Below are 24,019 nucleotides of genomic sequence, written 5' to 3'. Positions count from 1 at the left end.
TCCCTGCGGACACAGTCTAAGAAGAAGACGTGGACCACATGCGATGACCAGTTCCTGCACGACATCCAGGACCATGGGCCAGCTTTAAGTTAGTTATAGGAAGCAAGAGAGGCTGTTAGGTTTAGGTTTAGATTAGGTTTTGTTAGGTTAATTTAGATTAAGTCATATGATGATATATCTTAAGTTACATAGTGTTAGACACTCTAACGATGTTAGCATTAAGGATCCGTAGAATAAGTAGCAGTAAGAAGTATGTAAACTTAGCTGAAAATGTTATTGAACGATGCTCGAGCACTTTCAATCCTTGATCGGATTTCGGTGGCCTGGTCCCATCTTGCATTGATCAGCGTTCCAAGGTACTTAGTACCGAACGTATGTAAGTACAAGTAAGAACGTATGACTCCACACATTCGATCGTCTGGTCGTTTATTGCAATGTGCTCATTGTGTCTGACTTTTGTTTATTACCATGCACTTTGTTTTTGATATATTTAAGCTAAGACCGTGATCTTCACGCACTTTCGGTATTCTTTCCATGACGCGCTGCAGCTCGTCTATGTTGTTGGCTAGTATGACTGTATCATCAGCATACCGCAGATTGTTAATCCACTCTCCGTTTATCGGAGACAAAAAAAACAGTATACTTTGATGCCTCTTCCAACGCTTTTCCAAATATGTTTTCCCATTGTATATTGAATAGCAGCGGTGAGAGGATGCAGCCCTGCCTTACTCCCTTTTTTATTTCTATGTTATCAGAATACCGGTTGTTCAGCTTTATCTTAGCGGTTTGTCCCCAATACATATTTGCTATATCAGATATCTTTATTATCGATGCCGGTATTTTCGAGGATTTTTAGTAATAGCTCATGGTCTACGTTGTCAAAAGCTTTGGGAAAGTGGATAAAGCAAAGATATACTTCTTTATTGATATCTCTACATGGTTGGATAAGAACTTGTAGACGAAAGATAGCTTCACTTGTCCCAAGGGCACTCCGAAATCCAAATCACTGATATTGTCTTCACATTTATTGTATATTCTCTTGTGGATTATTTTTGTGAAGACTTTTGTGATATGATTGATTACGCTGATGAGTTGTTGATTACGGTGTTGATCACAGGTTTTTGACTTTTGTTTTTTCGGAACTGTGGTGAAGGTTGATTGAATCCACTTTTTGGGTATTTCGTCTCTATTATAGATATTATTAAATAGACTTGTGAGGATCTCGAGAAATTCATTATCAGTTTCACACATAAGTTTTAGTATTTCCATTTGAAGGTTCCTGGAGCTTTGTCGTTCTTAAGAGATAGAATAGCTTTTCAGATTCGGATTTCATAATTGGGGGTCCCGTATCTGTCTCATTGCTATTGTGTTCATAAGATCGTGCCGAAGCAAAGAGGAGTTCGACATATGATTTCGACATTTCCATAAGTCTCCGCCTGCGAGTGGCTAAATGTTATATATGGCCAATCTTACTATACGGAGCAGAAACTTGGTCATTAAAGATCAAATTCCTTAACAGAATCGAGAAATGTGGATACTGAGAAGACCTAAAATTTCCTGGGTAAACCATATATCAAATGAAGAGGTTTTATAAAGAGTAAACACCCACCGACAACAATTACAGTTAGATATTGTGAAACAAGGGAAAACATCGTACCTCTTACTAAAAGTATACTTATGGGTAAAATCGAAAGGACCGGGACGAAAGCAACATTCATGGCTTCGCAACATTCGGGATCGGTGTAACATCACAGATGCCTCAACCATATTTAAAAGAGCCGAAGAAGGCAAACTTTATGTCCAGTGAACACGTACGGATTCCATACGGCACCAGACGAAGAAGAAGAAGCAGGAGGACTTGAAAGCCGTTTATTTTTCAAAAGCCTTCTCAGCAGTCACAGCAGGTTCTTAGGTCTTAGCTGTCATAACACGTATTGCAAGAGTTTAACTATTTAAAACATGTTTTGACAATCGCACATTATGCATGTTATTCTGAAAAATACTGGTTGAACAAGTTATAGCCTAGCGAAAACTTCGAAAATAAGTTGAGGATCATCTTCTATTGTAGATATACCAAAAACATTTTGTCTAATTATTTTAGACAACATATTACACATGAGCCAATAGAAAGTAATGCATTGGAAGGAAACCATGGAATCTCGCTGACCAGTGCAAAAATCTTTATCATTTCAGTTGTCTGGATGGAAAAATGATCCAACCATTTGTTAGATCTTTGAGTTCTGAGTATTTTTTTTCACAACTTTCAGTAATAAGTTTTTTTATTATTAGCAATTTTTTTCTGAAATCCTGTTCAAAGTGTTTGGGTAACACAATAACATAATATAACAATTATGCGAACAACAATAACACTAATTCGGTTATCCAATTTTTTTGTGTAACATTATATATATTTTTTATGTTTCCTGGAAAATGTTGCAATTTTCAATATTTGATATGATTCTAGATTCTGTAACGTGTATGTTTTACTAATGATTTTATCGACAGGCTAAATATTGATTTTCTTAATTTACGGACGTGTGTGCTGTGCCACTTGCTGATGCAAATCAGTCACGATCGTCACAATGGAGTATTAGCATTTCTATTTGCATGATAATTATCAGTCTGTCCAAGACACGGGTATGTCCTTCAACAAACTCGTGCGGCCCCGTTTTATGCCAATATCTGCACTTTTGGTTACTGATTTAAATATATCAGTATGAAATGCATTAAAAAATCAATCAGAAAATTTTAGGCAGAATATTTTGTTATATTTAGCCAATGTGGTCATATCTTTCACTTCTGCTTTCCTGTCAAAATCGCTTAGCTTTGCAAACGATCAAACGTTGTAAAACGTTATATATATAATTTACAAATATCATTTGAAATCCTGAAACTTCTAATCGGATCCGAAGTTCCACATACATCGAAACAAATTTTAATACATTTTCGCACATAAAATTATTTGTCGCTGAATTGAACCACAGGTAGGACAAAATCATTGGAAAATCCGGTTCCAAAAGTCTTCTTCCCAATTATTTACGATAAAATGTGCTGAGAGCTGCAACATCTCATTCGAGGTTTGCTCTATAGACGATTAGAAAGCGTTTGATTGATGTTATCTCGATGAACTCAGGAACATTCTCACAGAGATAGTCCAAAATAGCACGGATATTCAACTTATTATCAATATTTATTGGGAAAAATTGGAATTCATGAGAGCAGCAATCGGAAGCAACGGGAAAATGAAAATAAATATACGGGGTGTCAATTTGAAAACTTCCCACTCTTAATATCTTTCTTGCAGTTGAAAATATTAAAAATCGGACAGAGCCGTCAATTTTATTTCTAAGAGGGGCACTTTAAATTAATATTTTAAGCTTCTTTGTTTCAACCCCATAGGACGGGTAGATGTCACCTTTAGAATCTTGAATGGGAAGGGGGGTCAAGTGGCACATCGTTTTGAAGGGCATTCAATTCTCTTTTCATTAGCTACTACTTTGCTGCTTTTTGTTTTTGAATATTCGCGTTTTTAAGTTGTAGAAACAATTAAACTTGCTTGCATTCAGATAATGGTTTTCAGATTAATGTTTACAGAAAAACAATTGTATTGGGTGTCCTTGCAATACAGATGCTTAGAACAGTAGGTTATACTGTTAAAATCGTTGAATTACAAGAAGAAAATCTACTTGAAGCAATTGATTTCGGATTTATTGATTATTTTACTTCTTTCATCTTTTTGATCATTTTCTTAAGGAACACCCTGTAGATGCAATAATGATATAACTCTTTTATCAGTTTACATATCTCATTAGTTTTTTTTAACCAATCACAAGACGCTTTCTTTATAATATTGTTGCGGTTGTACACATTCAGTTAATATTATAATATTTAAATTATGTTCAGTGTTGCATAATCTTAAAGGCAAGATACCTAATGCTTATTTGGCTGTCACTCAAATTACCGAAGACTGAAGTCTAGGGATACAGGTATCAAAATTGAGGTTCTAGCATTTGTACCCTGAACAAGCAAGTCGCTTGAATTGCGCTAATCGAAACAATTTGTAAATATTTATGAAAGCCTATAATTCACTAGAATTTCGAAATATTTTTCAGAGTTTATATTAAAAGTTGTTATCAGACAATCACATTTTAATCTTCTACTTCGCAGATTATATTATCATGTCTAGAATTCAATGTTTCATTTTACAGGCTTACTTGCAAGATATTTTTTAAAGACAAACAAAACTTATACGGCTTCCTGAATCTACTATCTACCATCATTGAAAACTTTAAGGGCGTCAACACGATATTATAGCTATTTTATTTTCAAAAACTTTATAAGGATAAAACAAGAATTAATTAAAAATAAAATCAGTGCGACATTCAAGGATTTAAAAAATCTGTAAGTATTTTAAGTAACAATATTTTGCAAACGCTTTACAAGAGTCCACACAGTTCATCTGCTGGATACAAACGTGCGGGATTACATTTAGGATGTCTTCGAATATTCTCGGTATTAATTGAGATTTTTTAAAGCACGGTTTCACGTTTATTGTTTAGTTGTGTTCTATTAGATGTTCATATTCGACAAGTAGACGTACTCGATTATCATCAACGGCGTTCTATCTTCTTTTTAGTTTAATGTTCGACACAATGATTCTTAAACATTTTCTAAAATTTATTATGATTTCACTGTAAGCAAAACTATCAATAAATAAAATAAAAAATTAGATATAGCACATATTACATATCTATTAGTCATCGTAGGATATAAAAGTTCGCGGTATATTCAAGAAACATGCGGCCGTCCAACATAAACACGATCGGAAAATGTCTACACATTTTACGAAAGCGTCTATTGTCTGTTACATTGCAATAATTCATTCAAACCATGTACATTACATAAATTCAATAACATTATGTATTGTTAAGATGTACAATTCTAAATACATTTGTTGATACACGTTTCTATAGCATACATCTTTCACTTTACGTTCATTTACGAAAACTAATAGCTCTAAAGAATACTATCTTGATGATAAACCTAAAGAAATTGCCAATGCAAAACTGTTAAAAGGTTTTGACACCAATACGATTCTTCGAAACAATGGCATTTTTTCGCTACAAGCCTATAAATTAAAAACTACATTTTTACAGGTAAAATTGAAACTATACAAGTGAACGTTTTTATTGGAAATTTAATAAAAAAATATCTTACTAGCGTTGACTGATATTCTTCTTCTGGAGCCGGAAACGGGTAAAATTCATGATTTTCCTCCTTCTTTTTTTGAAGAAATCTTTCAAAATCATCCCAATCCTGATCGGTTGTTGCATTTTCATGTTCATCCACAATACCGTGAATTGAGTTTTCCATGATCGGAAGCTATGACTGGTAGCGTTTCCTCAACGTAGGAAATAATTTCAAACGAATGTGCTTAAAGCGATATAATCCATAATAGTAACGAGTAATTATTTGGCACAAGATTAGAATGATTAAATACATATAGAAGTTACTTCAGACAAATTATCTAACAATTTTCAAGCTTCAAAAGCTGATTTGGTGTAAATGTTTTGCAAAAGTTTTTGTAAAAGTATAAATAGGTACTCTCATTTACTTAGGAATTTTGTGACATTTAAAGTGTATTGAGGTAGTTGCCATGTACAAATCAAAATATTCGAGATAAGTCTTAACTTACAAAAAATGTCTGAGAAAAATTTTGCTTATTACCTTCGGCCTATTATTTGATTATCGTAAAAAATGGCACCATGTACAATTTAGAAAATCACTAACCAGCTTTTCAAATTATTTAAAAATTACATGGTTGTTGTTCGAAACAAAAATTGCTTTTTAATAGCCGCTAATGATAATTCTGAGTTTTTGTTGTTGCTAGATTAATGATGCATGGCCAATGCAGGATATAGTTGAAATTAAAATTAGTGTGTATATGTGTTAAACGTGAGGTCTACATATGTAAATAATTTTTTTTACGTTTTGCAACCAGTCACATTATTAATATTTTTCACTATTTAAATCTCTCCCGTTCTGGTTCAATTTCCCACAACACACTAACTCAGTTCAACGGTTTTTATTTTATTAAATTCGCGTTCACGAAACGCTCACATGCGAAATCCTACGGAAGACATGCAAAACTAAAGGAAGAAGCAAATTGTTGCAACCAAGATAATAATAAATTGGCTAATTTTCTTATTAAAAGGCGAGTCAACCTTCGTTACAGTAACGTATATAAATGGGTTCACAATTGAATTAACCTTGTGTAGTTTCATAAAAACTATAGAGGATTTCTTAAAAGTTTTGTAGAATTGTTCAAATATTTCACTCCAGTTAATTGTCGCGAAACACTTGAGCTATATGGGTCAATAATGTTTATCGTATATATTTGCGTTATTTGTTTATGACAATCGTAATAGGTAAAGATGATAAATCCGTGCTTTATAAAGTTCAGCAAACTCGCCTGATACTATGAGGTGTGCACATTGTCAGTTGTCCTTCTTTTATTCACTTATAACTTTATGGGTCTAATAATATAATCTAAAAATGAGAACTTATTTCTGAAGACCAGATTTATTTGGGAAATTGGGTCAAACAGTCATCAAATATTTAAATTGCCCAACAGATTTTAGTAAAATGCCCCGAATAATACTGTTAAGAGTTTGTAGAGGTGTAATGTAGCATTAAGATTGTTTGTCAACTTAACAGTTCAGTGCCAAATATTTCGTTTGTCTGGCAATGGCACAATAAAACCATCACTCAGTCAAATTATAGGCATTATTCCAAGATTTGGGTTCAGGAATTTCCCTACAATAATTTTCAGTTTAGTTATAGAAATGGGAAGATAAAACGATCTGTTGCTTTATCAGCAATAAATTGAGCGTCAGTTATCCTTTTTTCCTCTTTATTTTTCTGTAACATCTGGTTGTTCTACAGAAATGTTCAAAAAGCCACAAATTTATAAAGCCCTCAATATACCCAACTGGCTGAGCTAGAAGTGAACAATCAACGGCTAAATTGGCGACCATTTAGTAGGAATATTTTAACCAGTTCGGCAGTAAATAAAATTTCGCATAAAGGAATAAACACGTTGTTAATTGTTATCTTTCCAATGGCCAAAGATATCAGTTATTTTACAGCCGGTTAAGCTGATTGAAAGTTTGTTGGAATAATCATGTTATAAAACCAACTGAATTATCATCTTGCTCCATACCTACAACTTGTTTGCAATTTCCTTCATTTTTTTCAAAACTGTCTGCTTAAAAGGATAAATAGATTTATTTTCAACAGCTCTCTATTACCAGAGTGCCAGTTTAGTTTCCATCATCTACACAATGTCACACTCTAACAAACGCATTGAAAGGCAAACAGGCTAGAAGCGCTATAAACGAGAAAACTATACTTTTCTATGTTGTACATAAATCAGGCATTTGACAAGCTCGGGCTTGGTTTGCTGTTAAAATAAGAAATATCTTTAAAAAGTCACTGGCATCACATAATCATCATATAAAACAACCACACTTTTAGAATTAAAGTAGGAAAATCTCAATCACATTTTTTTAATATTCAGTCTCTAGTACCACAATGTTCAACGACCCATATTGTACAAACATTGATTAGCATAAATGCTGAAGATGCAACCTTCTTAGTATCAGACGACGATTTAAACAACTCAAGCCACATCTTACGAATAGACATACATTTGACAAAATGGCTTTCTAGATCCTTGTTGGCCAGAAAAGCCAACATATCTGCATGTACCTCTAAATTGGCAATTCGTTTCTCAGAAATAAGATATTATGTTCTTGGGACATCTAGTTTTTCAACTTTTCCAAAACAAACATATACTATTAACATAAATAACAAAAATATATTAAAGCCAATATGGACATGGAATAAGTCTACAAATTTGAGGCCTTTCCTAGTCACTCCAACTTGAGAACTCTCCAGCGATTTCAATGGAAAATCCGCAATATCAAGGAAGAAATAAACCGCCATTTAAGTTCATAGTATATCTAATAAATAGCGTCTAAATTCGCAATACATTTTTTGACCCAAATTAGCAGATTTACAGATTAAGTCAAGTGCGTACTTAATAATTTTCATTAAGTTGAAAATATAGTTTTACATTTTTAAGTTCAAGATCACTTGCTGGCACAGATAGAAGAACTAAAAGTTGGTATTTAAATATTTATCCAGACAATACAGATTTCTACCTCTCATTTGTTTTAAGTTATTAACTTCAATTTATATAATAGCACTTAAAAAAGCATAACGTTTTATTAATTTATAGAATAACACTTTATATATACAGGGTGATTCCAAATTAGTTAATTTAGAGTGTTGATATACATAGAGGATAGCGAATAACTAGACCCAAACTGTGCATTATTGTATAATATTATTATTATTGTTCCGTTATATATATTATTATTACATATTATTATTATTGTTATTTGATAATTTACACTAGTTTGTTAGAAACGAAACCAATTATAAAATCAAGTAATTCTTCATCTTCAGATGTTGGTAGCTCAAAAAATTTTTTCTAAACCATAGAAGTCTTTCTTTGCTACTTTGCTGCTTCCTACTACGTGCTGGCGTATTTATCTAGCATATGTAATTACAATTAACTTTATTGTAATAAAATATAATATTAATTATTAATAATTAACTATCATTGAAATGGTTTCAAAATAATAGTGGGTTTGATAACATGGTTCAGAAATGAAGATACCGACATTAAAATGCATTGAATAGTTAAATGTGTATATTTTCCAATATGACTCAATGCTGTTTTGCAAGGTCTATTTATGTCATTTAAGGATGTAAAATATTTTTTATTTTAAAGTTCATTAAGGACATTTGCAAAATAATCGTTTAGGCCATCTGGGGTCAGGTTGCTGTCGCCGTTCGTTTAATGTGCAATATTAGTACTAATTATAAATCATATTCTTTACGGATCCAATTTAAAAAAATAGTTTTGCTTTTTTTACGTTTTAAATAATTTTTCTAATGTTTCTGTGCCAACACATCAAATTCTATATCTTTTATTTCTGTGCCCCTGAATTTATCCAACCAATATGGCAAAGGGAAGAGTATCAAATAATTCAACATTACTTACATTAACTAATCTAGAAGCAATTAGTTAATATGCTCTTTTACGATATATGTTTTGTAATATTTTTTCAAGCTCAATTATATTTTTAACTCTATACTGGGTGACCCAATTTGAATCTGCGAGATCTAAAGAGCATATTCTACTCCCAAAAACATGTGGTCCAAAAGTGTTAAATAGTGGAGGAATCGGCTCTTAAAACTGTACTCTCTCAACAAATATTTAAATAAAATAATGGAACTTGGTACGCCTTACAGGGTAACACACATCGAGATAGTTTGGAAAAAATTGTTGAAAGAGATACCAGAGATGTTCAAAAACTCAAACTTCAAAAAAAGTTGAATATTTTCATAAGGAACGTTGAGGAAATATTGTTTTTTTATGGAACTACATAGTATTTCAGTAAAATAGTACGCCTTCAAGCTTTTTGAAAGGGTAAATACTTTTAAAGTGATGTAAGATTTCCTATATACCTATCTATAGGTATGCCATCACCAAATCGAGCGACTGACTCAATTAGCTTTATTACTTGACCGTACGAGATTTTGAGGGAATATTTTAGGCTCTAACACAAATCAAATGTTTCCTTTCGAATCCAAAAATCCTCCGTAAAAAGTTACAAAGTTGGAACAAGGGCAGAGTAAATGCTAAAGTTTATTAGAAAAGTCGAACGATTTGGTCGTGCACATGTATGGGAAATTTGAAATAACTACGAAATTATTGGCTTTTTGAAAAAGTGCTAAGAAGCGTTTTTTTCTTTTAAACACTATGTAGTTTCAGGAAGGTTTTTGAGCATCTCTCAAAATTACCTCGAAAGAGGGAGGATCCGACCTTTACACGGTCCGTCAGACGGTCTGAGTTCTCCATCATTGTGAAATTTGGAGTGATCAATAATGTCGACGATGGTCCTCGCTTGAAAATGCCCAAATAATAATTATTAAAAATTGCCAGTATGTGAGATCAATTTATGCTTTTTCGAGGACATTTGCCCTGGTTTGCGAAGGTAGTTTCTACAGTAACATTAAATAACTTCTATTACCTCGAATGTCTTGGCAATTAACTAAGCAGTGACATTGTCCAAACAAGCAGAAGCAATTCGGGAATAAGAAGATACAAAGTCATATTTAACTTGATTGCTCATCGGAACATCCCCTATTAGCCAAAGGCAAGAAATCACAATAAACACAGTTTGTTTCTGTTAATAAAAATTTCACTTAGATTCAGTCTTTATATTTTGGTAAGTTAATTTTACGGCTCAACGTCTCTGGCTTTTCCAAAATGTTGCAGTTCTCTCTAATTTTGCTTCAACAACTACGAATCTCTAAAATTTGTTTCACATAAATGGACCTTTCCACATTAATATTTTTCTTGCAAATCCAAATTTCTACTGCCTTTCCGCTCAACCGAACTGTTGTTGCTTCAAATAATTAGTTAAATATGTGGATTGAAATATAAAGTAAATTAATTGCCCTGTTGTATTGCAACATTTGCATTCCTGATAATGTATCAATTTCTCTAAAGATCCAAACACTTTAATTCTTTTCTCTTATTTGTTCAATTACAACATTAGCGTGTGAACGTGAATTAATTATTGCTTCTCTCCGAAGGCATATACGAGGATTTTCAATTGCCGAGTTCGATTTTGCAAGAAGTTTAAAAGCGTGTCGGCGGTCTTAAACTTGTTTTTTCTTTATCATTGAACTTGCCGTTCTCTTTTCGGTATGTTATATTCTTTCATTTCTTACGCAACATTACAGTTGTTACGCGCATTACAGTTATTAGCTTTTTTAATTATATACAAAGACTATAGCTGAATGCAGCAAATCTATGATCAAATATGTATGACAGTCATGATTGCAACAGTTATGCAAGTGATTAAAAGCAAAAATATAGTTGATTTAATTTCTACTTTATCATTAATTCAACTAAATAAATCAAACGTGAGAAAACTGAAGTGTTTATTAATTAATAGAGTTTGAGAGTTTTTTGTAAAAATCATTATTGGTCGAACAGATAATTGATTTACATAACTAAAATCTGCCTCAGCTGGCAACCTATTGTGATGGATAATTGGATTATTCCATAAAAAGATCGCTCGGACTTCGATGGAAACTTAAACATTCATTATTATGTACTAACTTAAATTATGAAATAATTTAAAAAATAGTTCAATGTCGAATATTTTGGAATCCCTTGTTTGTTYWTTTTTTTTGTTACTTCTTATAATAATCTCAACTTAATTATTCTTTTASTTTGTGGTAAATTCTAATAGGCTCATGTTGATAATTATAAGTTGCAAACACAATCATTGTATAAAACTAATAACTTTACAGTTGCAAATGTTATCCTTAAAAGTTTTTAAACTCCTTTGGTTCMATTTGATAAAAAGCCTCATCATTCCCGACATTCGTTTATAAAAATTCTACTACCCGTTAAGAAACCTCTTATTGCATTTGATTAGATTTTGCAGAATTTTGTTTATTATAATGGTTTTCCGTCACACCCAGCGCATGTCTTTGTAATGAAAAGTAGCGCCAGCGGCTCGAGTCGACCAGGTAATTTGCAATCAAAACCTGAACATTTTTGCAAAACTTTCTTCAAAATGTATTATCTATATAACCATCAAATGGTAAAATTTTAAGTATGGAAGAAATAAAAGAAATAGGCTTTTTAGAATATGTTCAGGATATCTTGAGAAACTTTACAACAGGCACCACTTGAAAGAATTTTATCCAACAAAATAGAACCTATTTGGCATTCTGTATAAAAATTATAAATTTTGCAACATCGTTTTTCAAAATTTTAGAAAATGTTCGAAACTTTTCTAGTTTTTTAAATATCATCTAAATCTCTTTTGCCTAAACATGGCTAATAAAGATCAGCTTTGAGAGAAGCCCTTGAGACGCTGCATTCAAAAGATTCCAAATATTTTTAAGAATTTTTAAATCGTTTGCGAGAAATATATTCGTAGACTTCGACAGCCCCACAAAACTTTGCGTTTTTGATTTTTAAACTTTTAAAGAATTGGTGTTACGAAAGAAGCCTTAGTAGAAAGAAACAGTTTATGATACATTTTTGCAGCAACAAGCAGTTTCTGAAATCCAAAGTGGAATTTCTTTCCAGTTTGCATTTCCATCCATTTCATTAATTTCTTTATTATCAACTATTTTGAAAAACCGGAGACTAGGACACAAACACAATTAAAATTATTGAAAAAATGTTCAACTGGTTTACACGATTTTGGAAAACCCGGTTGATTTCCTAAAATTCGATTGATGCTCCGAACCGTTTGTTTGCTTCACTTACATCACGGTTTGAATAAATCAATGTTAATGTATGTCTGATGCATAGAGTGCTGATATTCGATCGCCCGTTAAGTCACTAGTAGATTCTCATTAGAAGCCAGGGTCAAGAAGAATTTTAAATAACAACAGCTTCGATTTGCATCCACCGGTGTAAATCAGGGAATATCAACCGCAAAATCAGGTGATTATTTACACTTTATTCCAAGCTTGTTAATTCACGTATTTCATTACATGTGAAATTTCAGATCATGTATTTAATCAATATTAATTCAATCTGTTAGCGCGTTTGGCACCAAAATGTATATAGCCTGAACCTGGGTGTGAACTCGCATTAGAACTTCTCCTATTAAGTGAGTTTATTAGCAAGTTTTACAGTTGGAAGAAATGTCTATTAAGGAATTTTAAGCCCGTCCCGAACGCGTAACAGTTGTAAGATCAAAATTAGTCAAAATCATTTAGATTTTTAAACTTGGTTTAGCTTATGTTATAATTAGAACGTAACAAGGCGTCGGAGTTAGACTAACAGGGCAAAGTTTAACGAATCCAACCTGTCGCACAAGCAAATATAGTAAATACAAACAAACCAATAGAGATCTCAAGCAAATCTGATGCTGATTGTCGCTTTGTCACAAAGTAAAAAATACTGATTAATACACAATAAAAAAAATGGTAATTAGAAAACTGATACCTAATACTCTAAAATTGTGCATATTAACCAACAACAAACTCAAATTAGTGAGTGTAGTATTGCATTATTTAACTTCTTTCTACTTCAAATTCAATCAACCTGTTTAAATAGATGAAACTCTTATTATAAATTGATTAACTAATCACACGGAAGTAGTACCCTAAGAAGCAGACGAATGTGTGAACACTTTGAAAGTTAAATTAGTTTCAGTACATTTTTCTGGGTCACAAAATTGTTTCCATTGTATACAATTGAAAAATTACCTTTCTAAATTGCCTATATTTTATACAGACATTACAGCTACTTAATATAATTTTCTACATAAATACAATCATTTCAGACGGTTATTAGGCAAATGTAAATTTAGAAAATGTAAACAGATTTTCCTTGGTAATACTTTCCGCGATATAAATAAAAGATGTACTTGAGTAAATGAACAAAGCTTTTGCACTTATCCCAAGAAAATATTTAATTTCAAATCAAATTAGCTGCTTTTGCTTCTTTTACCAAACCAAATTGGTAACTGAGTTACAACAATTATTTTTAATGCATGTTAATGAAAAGAATCTAGTTATATGTAAAAAACTGTTTAATACCTGGCGGTATTTATAATATTTTAATTATTTATAATATCTAAAGTTGAAATAAGCAAACCTTTGATAATTTTTGCAGCTCAATTAGTAATCAGTTCGTCTGTTACCGATGCAACTGTCCATTGTGGAAACTCACAATATTCTAAATGTAAACATATTCAAGTTTTAAGGCGGATTGGTCTGTAAAAACAAATTAGCACATTTTGTTATGCTTCAAAACCGAAACTAGCTTCCCTGGTTGGAAACCCTGTATTTTTCACATTTCAGAGTTTGATATTTAAATACCTTGTAATCAATTTAAAATTCAACAGACTACAGTTTTATTTCATTTTTTATCACGTTCTCTCTTAGGAAAACTGAAAATGTACCTCTCTGTTTGTAAAATGTTGTTTTGTTGGTAATAAATAAAGAAAGTGTAATAAATGGTTAGTTTTTTGAAACCAAACAATATATCAATGCATTTTCAAATTTTTTATTTAGTCAAAAAAAGGAACATTAAATAATAAGTCAAATAAACGACATTTCCCAAAAGTTTTTTGCGACCATAGTACGGCTAAAAAATTCTAACATTTCTTATAATTTTTTATTTGGAAAATTCCCTAAAATAAACAGTTGTATACCGTTTAAAACAGTTTTTTTTAATCTAGCAGAAAGTATTGTTTTGCAGCGTTTCAAAATGCTTACACTTACTTGTTTCTTTTTCTTCCAAATTGACACCTTTAGCGACGTGATTACTTACTTACTAAGAGAAAATAATTTTTAACATACACTATACGTTTTTATAATAATATTTTGTAATTCTAATTTATATGCTGTCAAGTTTTACAATCTAGAACAATATAACAATATAGGTATTTATTTAGTACTATACATATATATTTATTTAATTACAAATTTAATTAAATAAAAATTTATTAAAATGTATTAAATCGTCTTAAGATAACATACATGTATGCATAATGGCCATTGCCACATTTTTATCTTGCTAGTTGATGTCTTGTTTATCCATCTGAAGCCATGTCTTTTGGTAAACTCTTTTTATAGTTGGTTATTTGAGTAATTTTGTCTTACTCTTGCGCCTTGTTTGCTATTTCGCTTTAGCTTCTAATTAGTAGAATGATCAAATCAATTGAAATACAGATAAAATAATTAATCTGAAAGTCGATATGGTTTATAAATGTAAAGCAACAAAGGAAATAGGCATTTGAATTTATTGAACCTTCTTTACAATCGGTTGTTATTACGCAAAGTATGATTTTGCAAGAAGTTTTAATGCGTATTTGCGGTTGTACATTCGATTTTTTATCATTAAACATTGAACTTGGCGCTCACTGTCGCAATGTTTTTCCTCTTCCATTGATTTTGTAATAATATTAATCGTAATGCAGACTTTCAGTAAACAGGCATTGCTGAAGCATGAAAATATTCTTATTTTTAATAAATGGTAATAACATTTGCTTATAAATAATGAAAATTTGATTATCACTGAATTCTAATTACACTGATAAGGTTCTGTCCTATCGAGTTAGAGGCAATTACAAAGTCGTTTCTTTTACTCCTGATGTAACAAATATAAAGAACTCCGGTCGGTCGGTAATGGAAAGCATTGAAAAGAAAAATTAATAGCTGTTTAAAGAAAAAAAATTTTCATATTGTTAAAATGGTTCTGTTTTTTAAATTAATTAAAATGGATTTCTGGTAGCTAGTTGTTACTGTTAAAACATCTGAAAATTTGCTTTTTTAGCGTGTGCTTCAAAAATGTAAAACAGCTAAATTCGGATACTTAGCTAAATCCCCATAGTCGTTAAAACGTTTTATCTTAATTTCGTTCAGTTTTATGGCATAGCGCTTAGTACTAAACTGCGAGTAGATTTTCTATTAATACCTCATAAAGTTATAAAACTTAATACGCGCTAACATGTGCTCTTCCTCTACGCACACAAATTATAAATATTATCTAAAGATATTTATGGTTATTATTTATTAAAATTGCATTAACTATCGTCATTCACCAAATGACGGCAACAGTTTAAGTCTCAAGGATTAACATAAACTATGTATTCAGGAATAATCGATTAATATTCACTAATATTCCACTTTTCATATATAATTTGACATAGTTTCCAATATTAGTTCGATATGGTCACGGAAAATGTTCATGGTTATAGTGATAGTACATGAATGTTGTGTTATTTTTCCAGTCACTTCCTGCTTTTAATAAATTTGGTGATTATTTCCAATGAGTAAATAACAGTAGTCAATCAAGTTGATTTGTTATGATTGGCCGCTGGCAAACCCCTTTGAGTCGCATCCGTCATATTTGGGATTTAAGTATATATATAGAACTAAAATCCCACATTTTTTATTAATGGTTCTTACCAAGGTATTTTGGTATCCCAAGCCATATTTCTCGTTGTTCTTTCCTTCCAGCGCACTGACACCATCGACGTCATTCATATTTTTGTTCGCCATCCAAGTTTGAAATTGCTTCTATCACTACTGGGTAGTTCGTTAAAAATCAGTCTTTTAACACTAATAAAATGTCATTAAAATTCCTTTAAAAATTCGCGACACTGTGTTTCGAACTTTGACCTGGCTGATGATGCAGTTATTCTGAAATGAATAAAAAAGACAATATTAATTCATATCAAAACTGTTAAAGTAAATACATTGTTCTAAGCTACAATTAGGGATAAAAGTATGGGAATCCGAATTATTGAAAGAATACATGAATTAATTTTGGGAATATCTACTAAGCCATCCATTCTGCCAAGCTAGAATTTATTGAATAAAGTTGCTTAGCGATTTCTCCATATTTTTATTAAATTTATAGTTATATAAATCTAATTAAATATTATAATAATTTTATAATATATAATTTTAATACATAATAATTATAATTTTAAAGTACATATGAGTTTTATTTGTCCCATGAGTTATAATAATAAATCACATTAATTTATGACAACCGTATTAACCAGATTCACACAGTTACAGAAAACAATATAACCAGCAAAAAAATACTGTAAATAAAATTATAACGATAGATGACCGATTTGGTCGAGAGCCTGTTTATCACAGACTTAAAAGGAAAATTGTCGAGTGTATGTATTTTTGGACATATTTTTTGTGCAAGTAAAATTTATCGCAATAATTATTTTTACACAATAATACAGGGATTTTATCTTCTTTAATTGGAATATAAATCTCAATGGAGCAATCTGTTTTACTGTTTTAAAATTCAATAAACAGATTAACAGTTTATGCGCACAATGCAAGTTGCAAATTGAATTTTAGAGCATGTCGAGATTTACTTTTATTTATTTGAATAAAATATTTTGTTGAATATAATAATGCAGATTCACTTTCTTTATGGCGAAGCACACATTCGTGAAATACAAATCTCTCTCTTAAGCATTGCGTTTAAAATATAGCTACAGGATAATAAAAATGTTAATGGAACTTTTCCAAAGATGGATATTCAGACTGCTCGTTTTATAATATTAACTGATCTAATAGATAGATCTAGAAGAACAGTGAACATCCTAAATTTTGCTGAAGCGATGAATTTTAAATTATTTTTGGGTTCAAGCAATATTTCTTTTAATTAAAACCTAGGAAACTATTAAATTTACCAGGCATTTTGAGCAGTAAGAAAACGTTCAAAATAATGGTTATTATGGGACAAAAATGTAATTGAAATCTATTACTTCTGCAAAATTTATTTTCTTAACTCCAAAGCAGTGAAGGTTCAAGCTGTTTCATTTTTTAGGAAGAACTAAAATCGTTTCCAGCTCTTTTAAGATTCCATTATTTTCGTAGGAATTTGAAATGGAACTAACCCATTCCAAACGTCCCATTAAAGAAAGTAATTTACTACTTTAAAAGTGTTGCAGTCATAAAGAAACACCCTGTATATATATTTTTATATTAAATAGAACAAAGCATAAAAATTAACAAACCTTTTATTTTTTAATTAAATTCAACATCCCTCACATCAGCTTTAAACATCTCAACTGTTATTTATTCTTTAAATCTCTCAAATCATGTTTTGCTTGATACCTCAGTTTGATTGCCACAGTATTTTCACTATAATTTTGTTCAGTTTAAACTTCTCATTATAATTAAACGTTTTCAACTGAACAACTAAAGTGAGTTCGACTAATCAGTTGATAAAACCCCAATGTTGAGATTGTATTTAGAATGTTATCTCGGACGATGTTAAATTGGTTAATTTTTAGGCCGGGTGCTGTGGGCGTGTAAATATCTTTATTAGTGCTGTAAAATAATAAAATTTCTCATCAATAAAAACGACTTTTTTGTAGTTTATAAAACAAACATGAAATTTGCAGTTTAAAAAACAGACAATGATTGTTACAGAATTGAACAGACAAGGATAAAATCTGGTTCGTTTTCAATTATTAATTATCGCATTTTTTCAACCAATTAATTGCCTTAGAACTCAAAGGAAAATACCAATAACGCAATTAATATAAAAAACGTAAACAAATTAACAAAAATAGAATTCCAATTATATTAAATAAACAAAAATCATTGAGCGGTTGTAAAAGTCTCAATAGGGCGCTTATTTGTAATAAATTTGGATTGAGCTGATCCATCCAATGACTCAAAAGTAAATCGTTAAGTAAGTAATCTTGCCCATCTGACTGGCAATGATAAGCACGTGAATTGAAAGCTTTTTAATCCAGAGCTTATCAATGACGCTAATCCAGGAATTAAGATAGAATAAGTACGTCAAATATGCACTGAAAAAAACATTGTCGGGTCAACAGTCTACATTTATTTCACCAAATAGTACAAATTATTTTGTTGATATTCGTTTCCGATTGATTGTAGCTTATGAGAGCTTACATCTAAGCTCTCATCTTGCACGTAAGAAGTTGCAAGAGAAGTTTGTTGTGGAAAATGGCGAAACAGTTTCGGGTAAAATATTAATTAATTTTATATAAAGTACTGATTTCAAAACTTACTAGAACCGGCGGAACCCGATAAAAAAATATATTATAAATATATATAGAATTCCATATAATATATAAAATTCTTGTAATTAAAAGCACTGGCATCTTCACAAGAAATGTTTAAAATCACCATATCAATTTAGATCTGAGATCTGAAAAAGATCAGCAAACAATACCTTTAAAGCCGTGGCAGGTAAAATTATAAATTTGTAATTCCAGCAATACAATAAAAATCCATCATTTTAAATCCGAAGCCTGATGAAAGTCACTTATAAAACTATAATCCTTGATTTATCATTAGTGGCTGGAATGAGATCTGAGAGTAGCTGTATATTTTGTCCAATATACTCAATTACTTTAACTTCATGAAACACTTTGTTGAATATTTAATAATCGGTGATAGTTAGTTTAAACTGCAATCAATTCAAGTTCTTGGCTTCCATTAACTTCAAAAGGAAACAAATTCAAATAACTAACGTACAAAATTGATCAGCTACAAAAATATATCATTTGTGTGTCAATATTCATAAGGAAAATGACATTTTCTATGACAATTGTTTTGAAATCAGCAAAGCACATTTTTCACTTGCAGCTTACACTAATTATGACTGAAAGTGTTTATTTGACAAAACACTTAACAGTGTGCTAATTAACGGCAATAAATTATTTTGAAATTCCATTTCAAAATCACCTCGTGATCTTGGATAAAATGGAACAGATTATAGACGATACGTTGAATACTTAAACACCTCATAAATTAGTGCAAATGTTCGTCCTCGTGTTCATATCTTTTACCTGTTAATAACCAGTTTAAATTTCCAGAATTCAACATGCATTTATTTTTATGTTTTTTAACTAGTGACCCGATTAAAACTGCATTCTAGGTAAAAGTTATATATATTATAAAACTCATAAAGTTTCAGATGAATCACTACCTATACTTAATATCTTGAGCTAAATCTTTAGTGCAACAGATGAACAGAACTTGTTGAAATTGAAATTTTATAATCCAAAAAAAATGGACCGAGCCAATACGCCAGAAGGAGAAAAAAGCAAAATACTAAACGACTCTGATCGGATTGCAGAAATTTTCATTGCATTTCAGGTATTTAGAAACGATAAAAATGTGTATTGCTTGATACCCTCTGAGTTCCATATAAATTAATTGTGATACAGTACAAAGCAAAATTGAATTTCTAAAATCACCGCCAGCCAAGCGTCCTTTCTATATGGATTTCTTCATCTTATGGTTTGCTTAGTTTAAAACAGTTCACTTAAATTCATAAAATTTCTTCATATGTTGATAAACTGTTAATCTTAAATTAAATAATTCAAATTGATTAATTAAATCATCAAACAACTAACCCAGATAAACAGCAAGTTTATATACCTTTCACGTAAATAACAGGACCATTTATTTAAATTTTAGTGCGATTTTATTTAACACCATCAGCAAACATCTTAGCGTCCACAATATTGAAAAATCCCACTCATTAACCAACACTTCAATACAAACTCATGAAAACCGAATAACTGAAAAGTTGTAATCGAAAGTGGACACTAGATAATACAACAATAACTCCCGTACAATAATAAACGAAAAATTCGTTTCGCAATTTATCAAAACACAGAGTTGGCTGATGGCCTGACCACCGTGTTGACCAGACTCGGAGCCCGCAGACTTTCAGATAGTATTAAAATAGAGGAGCAGTGATTGTTTTTTTTTCTTGGAATGAGGCCAATAAAATATGGTTTGAGATTGTAAGCGCTAATTAACACAAGAACATTAATAAATATAAATACGTTAGTCAAAAGATGGTTGTGTGCTTGATATGAACTGGAACGTTAAGGGCAACGAAATTATTTTTATGTCTTACGTTTACTTACTTGCGATTGCTGGTATGTAAATGCATTTAAATTTATGAAGCGTGCATGCGATTTAGTTTTGTAAACTTGCTGATAGCAATATTAGTAAATATTTTAATGGTAATTTTCATAATTAACTTTTTGCGCGAAAGCTCCAACTTGTCCTTTGAATTTATCTTTTTCTGTTTGTGTATGTCTTGTTTGATTTAAATTGCAAATTACGACCATGGTTGTGTCATTCCTTCATAAGTCTTCAAGAGAAACTCTCTAAAATTCTATTTGAAGATACATTCAGAAAATCCACAAGGCGATGGCTGAAACACGAGCATGAAAAATATTTACTAAACCGAGGTAAATTTACCTATCAGGAAAGTGCTAACTGTTTTTGTTAGGAGCTCAAACAATAAAATTAATTACCCATGTGTTAATTTATTTGAAAACGTCTCAAAAACAACTTGAAAGTTATTATCGATAAGTCCACAACAAGGCAACGTTAATTTGTGTATTAAACATGAAATCACGTGTACGAACAATAAACAAATATTGCGTCAGCTGATCGGTTGATGTTAATTCTGCAGAGAAAAAAACCGGAATTTCAGGTTTGGAACTTTTTACCTTTGAAGTATTTACAAGTTCGCATTTGGAGATAGTATTAATAAGCAATTGTACTTTTTTAATATCCGATTATTTTATTTAAAGTTAATTATGTTCCTTAACTTCATGATCCGAGTGTTAGAGAGTGGTGGTCATTTTATTAAAATTAGTGTATTCTGATTTTACGCTCTGCGGTGTCTATTTAAATAGCTTTTAGCAATATTTCGACTATTCGAAAACTAGTAGGAACTGGAAAATTTGAAGTGAAACAAACAACGCCCTGAATAGTTTAGATGCTTTCGAATGTACTCTAAATGTTGTTTTCTGTTACCTCTAGCTATTTTTGAAATTACAATTATTTTATATTTTGAATTTAAACGATCTATGTTGTATGTGTAACTCCTGTTGTTTTCCACACATATTGGGTTATTGGTTTAAGGAATTTGCTAGAATTGCTTAAACTAATCACCATTAAATTATTTACCAATTGTAATTGCTCGTCAGCTTCAATAAGGTCACTTGACGGGCTGTTAAAACAAATTCGGTTTTATCGGATCCGCTAAAATGATGGTTGTAGAAAACCAAATTTGATTACAAATTGTACCGACTGGTTGAAATTAACCAGTTTGATGCAGAATAGACTTGAACATGATTTGTTTCCAGACAAGTCGTAGGTTTTTTTGCAGTGGTAATTAGAATTGATTAGAGAAAACCATATCAGAAACTCTATTAGAAAGCTGTGCAAAATGTAGATAAACTACCCCAAAAATTGAAAGTAGCTTGAATCAATATATGAGACTGTTGACATTAATTATTAAGTACATACTAAATGTAATCAAACCGAAAGTTAAAAACGTACAAAATTAAGTAGGTAGAAAAACACTAATTGAATTTCAATTTAAAATGAAGTTTTGTCAATTTTGGATCTTTTCATCACTCATTTTTGGCAATACTTTTTATAAAACAGTTTGAATTAAGTTATATAAAAGATGAATAAAAATTTTAAACGAATCGATAACATATTCTCAATTTACACTCATTTTCCAAAAAATATTTGTTATCAATTTTTATGACCACTGAACAACTAAAAATCAGCAAAGAGAATTAACAATTCAATTTTTAATTCAAAGAGACAAAATAACTAAATCAATTTCTATTTATATCTATTAGTTAAGTTAGTTGATTAAGAGAGAGAAATGTTCGCTGGAATATAGAAGGGAGTAATAAAAAATGTATCTAAAAGGTATTTTCATTTCATACAATAATGGTCATTTGAAAATTTGATGAATTTGACCAAAACGAAATACGTAAAAGAAGTTTTAAATTTCAATAATTATCAGAATTATTTTATTGACTGAAATTGAATTAATCAAAGTAGAAAATTTGCGAAAGACCAAATGAAAATAGTCTCGTTACAAAACTGGTTTACGAAATTGTTCTGTCTATCACGTGAAACATGGGGTTTTATTATCGTTCTGTTGTTTTTCAATTTTGATTGTAACTGTGCCAGTCTTTTTGATATTTTTGTCACATTTAAAGATCGTATTGGTTTCAAGGGTTGCGTAAGGGCTTTTTGGGGATTCCTTACTTTTGAAATTCATCTTACTGCGATTTTTTCAGCGGTTTGTATGTGCCGTTTGGAGTTTCTTTTTGCTCGCTTCGTTTGCTCTAAGAATGTGTCAGTATTTGTCTTATGCTCGACAAATCGCTTTGCCTTGCATTTGCCTTGTGGTTGGTTGTCTCTTTGCTGATTCCTTTCTCTGTGTAAGTTGATGATCGAAAGTGTTTTGTTTTTTGAGTAACCTTTTCTATGGTTTTGAATTTGCTTTGAACAGTGGATGAAATCCAGTTTGCTTCGGTCTAAAGCTAAATTGGTATGCCCGTATGTCTTTTTCCATGTTTTAATCCACTCTTTGGGATGAGTATAAAAATGTAATTGATAAAGTCACTTGTGAATGTAATAAATTGTACAGAAAGAAAGCTTCAAAACTTTTAAATAAACGTGTAATCAATTGCACTTTTTAAACAAATAATTCAATAGATCGCATAATTGTCAATGCACTTTTATAATTGTCGCAGAACTCAACTTGTTTCTGTTGCAATTTTAGTAAAATCATAAAAAGCTACGTAAATTTGATGAACGCGTTTTCATTATATCAAGGTGATTGTGTAATGCCATATTTATTTAATTTTATCATACCTGAAATCTGACCAAAGTAAAAAAGCAGACCAAAGACATACGCCTGAATTAAAATCATCGAAATTATTATTATATTACTTTTTTTTGTAAACAACTAAATTTAAATTAAATTTAAAACAGTTTTGACAATTTGGCAGAAATTTGTGTTTATATTTAATGTTTAATAACTTACTAACAGACTCTGTATCAGGCACCATTTGAAGAAGATATAAAATGCAGATAATTAGATTGATAAAAATTACCATCGAAAAAAAAAATTGTAAATTAATTTGCTTCTCAATAATAATTTTTTATTAACCATCGTAAAAATATGTCGTAGAAACCCCCTAGGTGGACAATTCAGCAAACGCTCTCAATATTAATTTTTAATCAGATCAAAATATACTTTATTGCCTCAGAAAAAATTACAAATTTGATGGACTATTTGCTATAAAAAGTGAGAAAATACAGTCCATTCATAGACCATAAAGATGAGGCAAAATGCGCAAGTAAGCGGTGTTGTAAACAATAGGTATACTAGTTATGTCGGTATTACACTACGCACTTTTACCCAATTTATCGGCCAGTAAATTGCGTGAATTACTGATGGTAACCAACGATAGACATATGAGCGTAAAGCGAGGAGTCGGGCTGAGATCGATAAATCGTACGATTTATTGCGGACAGC

At 31.0% G+C, this 24,019-nt stretch overlaps 1 protein-coding gene across 4 annotated transcripts in view; it reads right to left on the bottom strand.

Moving 5' to 3' along the window:
* LOC109542154 (chloride channel protein 2) overlaps window positions 1-24,019 on the bottom strand; it is a 55,717-nt gene that overhangs the window by 30,458 nt on the left and 1,240 nt on the right. The window contains exons 1-2 of one of the 4 annotated variants that reach the window (XM_019911256.2): window positions 20,058-20,385; window positions 16,093-16,326 (exon numbers count right to left, since the gene is read on the bottom strand). In XM_019911256.2, the coding sequence (XP_019766815.1) occupies window positions 16,093-16,185 (93 nt within the window). In that variant the 5' untranslated portion in view covers window positions 16,186-16,326; window positions 20,058-20,385. Of the gene's footprint in view, window positions 1-5,217; window positions 5,539-16,092; window positions 16,327-20,057; window positions 20,386-24,019 lie in introns of those variants that run through there. The other 3 variants (XM_019911255.2, XM_019911253.2, XM_019911254.2) reach the window with 3 other exon arrangements.

This window comes from Dendroctonus ponderosae, unplaced genomic scaffold (genome assembly GCF_020466585.1).
Source record: "Dendroctonus ponderosae isolate FM_Combo_2020 unplaced genomic scaffold, Dpon_F_20191213v2 Dpon_F_20191213_4, whole genome shotgun sequence".
Taxonomy (NCBI): domain Eukaryota; kingdom Metazoa; phylum Arthropoda; class Insecta; order Coleoptera; family Curculionidae; genus Dendroctonus; species Dendroctonus ponderosae.
This window is presented reverse-complemented; position numbering and strand designations above follow the sequence as displayed.